Here is a 2,455-nt window from a genome sequence, read left to right as displayed (position 1 = left end):
TAAGTGTTTGTTCTGGCTTGTCCTTTGCTACAAAAAGGATTGGGCCACCTTGCTGCACTTTATTTACTTTTGTTACTTGTTGCTCGTTACAATTTATCTTATCACAAAACTATCTGTTACCACTTATTTCAGTACTTGCAGAGAATACCTTGCTGAAAACCGCTTATCATTTCCTTCTGCTCCTCATTGGGTTCGACACTCTTACTTATCGAAAGGACTACGATAGATCCCCTATACTTGTGGGTCATCAGGCGCTCCTGATCCTCCAGTGGTCCCAGACCAGCATCTCTTCGTGGCAGATGGCCACCTTCCTGTTTGGCTGCGGGTGAATCCGAAGCCGCGGGGGTGGGGCCTTCCACGACCGGCCGTTGCGAGTCGCCAATGATTGCGCCGGTGATTGGCTCGGTAGAGCTCCCAACTCTCTACACAGCAATACGCTGTGACTCTGGTCCCATCGCAATGGCACGCCTATCCTCCTCATTTGAACGCCTGTTTGAACCTTCTGTGGGTCCAGATTGTGCGGTCAGCCGGTCAAAAGCTGAGACTCTGACTGACAGCCTGTCTTTGGTCACCAGTGCGGGCCCCTTTGCTGACACAAACTCCCTGTCCGCCATTGGCGGGATGTGCCAATCAGAGCTAGACTGAGACCTTGCCGGCGAGCACGCGCCGCCGCGCGCACAAGGCTGAGCTCCAACACTGGCAGTGCCTCTGGCGTCGCGCTGAACAAACCTCCATGGCATTTGGCGTGGCACTGGCGCATGCGCCGCACCACCACTCCCGCTGATCCTGCAGTCCGACGGCACTCCGCTCTGCCCACTATCCGACGAGACTCCAAGGAACAACGGCTCATCGCGATCTGAGAAGTCCAAAATGGAGTCCAGGTGAATAAGGATCTTGTACTGGAGCAGCGCCGGCTCGGACAGAGGAGCAATCAAGCCTGGCTCCGGGATGGCCAGCCAGCAGAGAGAGGGGATGGCCGCCGGGTCTGCCGTCCAAGCAGAGAGCTTGAACGCAGAGAGGTCGTGGCGTGAGCATGTCTCCGGCGCCACCACATCAACCAGGCAAGAAGATCCCAGTAGGTCCTTAGCGACCTCACGGTCCCAAGCATGCGGTGGTATCCCTTCTAGGACGAGCGAGACATTGAAGTTGAGGACGGAGTGAACAGCTTGAGCTTGACGGTTCCATTGACGGAAGTAGAGCCTCACACCTTGGAACTCGATGAACGGCCGGGCCGCTACGGAATTGCGGTGCTCTCGCCGCGCGAAGATGACCAGAAAATCCTCGGGCTGATAACTGTGGACGGAGAGCCACTCTTTCTCGATGCCGACCACCGCACCAAGCGCCTGCGCAACGAAATCCGGGGAGATGTCATGCCGTGCCCACCCCGAATAAGCCACCATGGCGAACTGGAGCCTCTGCTCCAAGTCCCCCATGTTCTGGGTGCGGCGGACGACACAAAGCTCACTCACCGAGAATTCCTCCAGTCCCGGCGACGCAAGCCGTGGGGCAAACAGGCGTGGCCAGACCGCAGGCATGGAGAGGGAGGGTGGTGCGGGTGGGGTCGGGGGGGGGGGGGGGGCTCTGGATGCGGCGCCTGCAGGACGTGGGGGCTGGTCCCTGCGCGCCACTTTCGCCGCCGCAGCGCGCCTGAGGTCCTCTTCTGGCGAAGGGCTCTGCGGCCTCTTGCAATCTTTGGATTCATGGCCGGGCAGCTTGCAGCGAAAGCACACGACTTGGTTGGTGCAGTCCGCTTTGTAGTGACCCTCTTCGAAGCACTTGAAGCAGAGTCCGATCGTCTCCGGCGAGATCTCGCGACGCGCCCTGGGAGGGGCGGCGTGCGAAGGGCCCGATCCATCTGCCAGGCGGCGCCTCCAAAGCTCCTTCTTGGACGGACGGGGGCGCATCCACTCTGGATTCCCGGCCGCCACCGCCACCATGGTGCCAGCGTCCACATCCCAACCAGCCGGGCCCTGCGCCTCAGAGCCCGCATAACTGGAGGAGAGGCCGAGGCCGGACACGATGGGTCGCTCTCCGGCGCGACGGAAGGAGGAGGTGACGGACAGAGGGCTGGACGACATGGCAGGCAGGGAGCGCGAGGGCGCGAGGAGGGGTCGCCGGGGCCGGGGAGGCAGCCGGTAGGCTGGAGCGGCGGGGGGTGGCCGCCGATGCCGGAGTGGCAGGCGGCGGGAGGGGTGGACGCCACCGCCGGAGTGGCGAGCGGCGGGGGGGGGGGAGGAGGGCGCTAGGGGGAGGAGAGCACCGCACCAGCTAGGACGCTGCCTCGGTGAAGGGAGTAAAGGCAGAAGGGACAGGCAAAAGAGAGGTCTTCACATATAAATATACTATCTTGGACATCTTTTATGATTGTGAGCACTCATTAAAATATGACATGCTAAAGAGTTGACATTGGACAAGGAAGACAACATAATGGGTTATGTTTTCTTACATCTGAGAT

At 60.1% G+C, this 2,455-nt stretch overlaps 1 protein-coding gene across 1 annotated transcript; it reads right to left on the bottom strand.

The window, feature by feature from the left end:
- Positions 1–422: 422 nt before the first annotated feature.
- LOC147979089 (uncharacterized) lies at positions 423–2,078 on the bottom strand. The gene has a single exon (XM_087515028.1). The coding sequence runs from the start codon at positions 2,076–2,078 to the stop codon at positions 423–425; it is 1,656 nt and encodes a 551-aa protein (XP_087371154.1).
- Between the last annotated feature and the right edge of the window lie 377 nt (positions 2,079–2,455).

This window comes from Triticum urartu, chromosome 3A (genome assembly GCF_056163025.1).
Source record: "Triticum urartu cultivar PI428250 chromosome 3A, HENAU_Tu73, whole genome shotgun sequence".
Taxonomy (NCBI): domain Eukaryota; kingdom Viridiplantae; phylum Streptophyta; class Magnoliopsida; order Poales; family Poaceae; genus Triticum; species Triticum urartu.
This window is presented reverse-complemented; position numbering and strand designations above follow the sequence as displayed.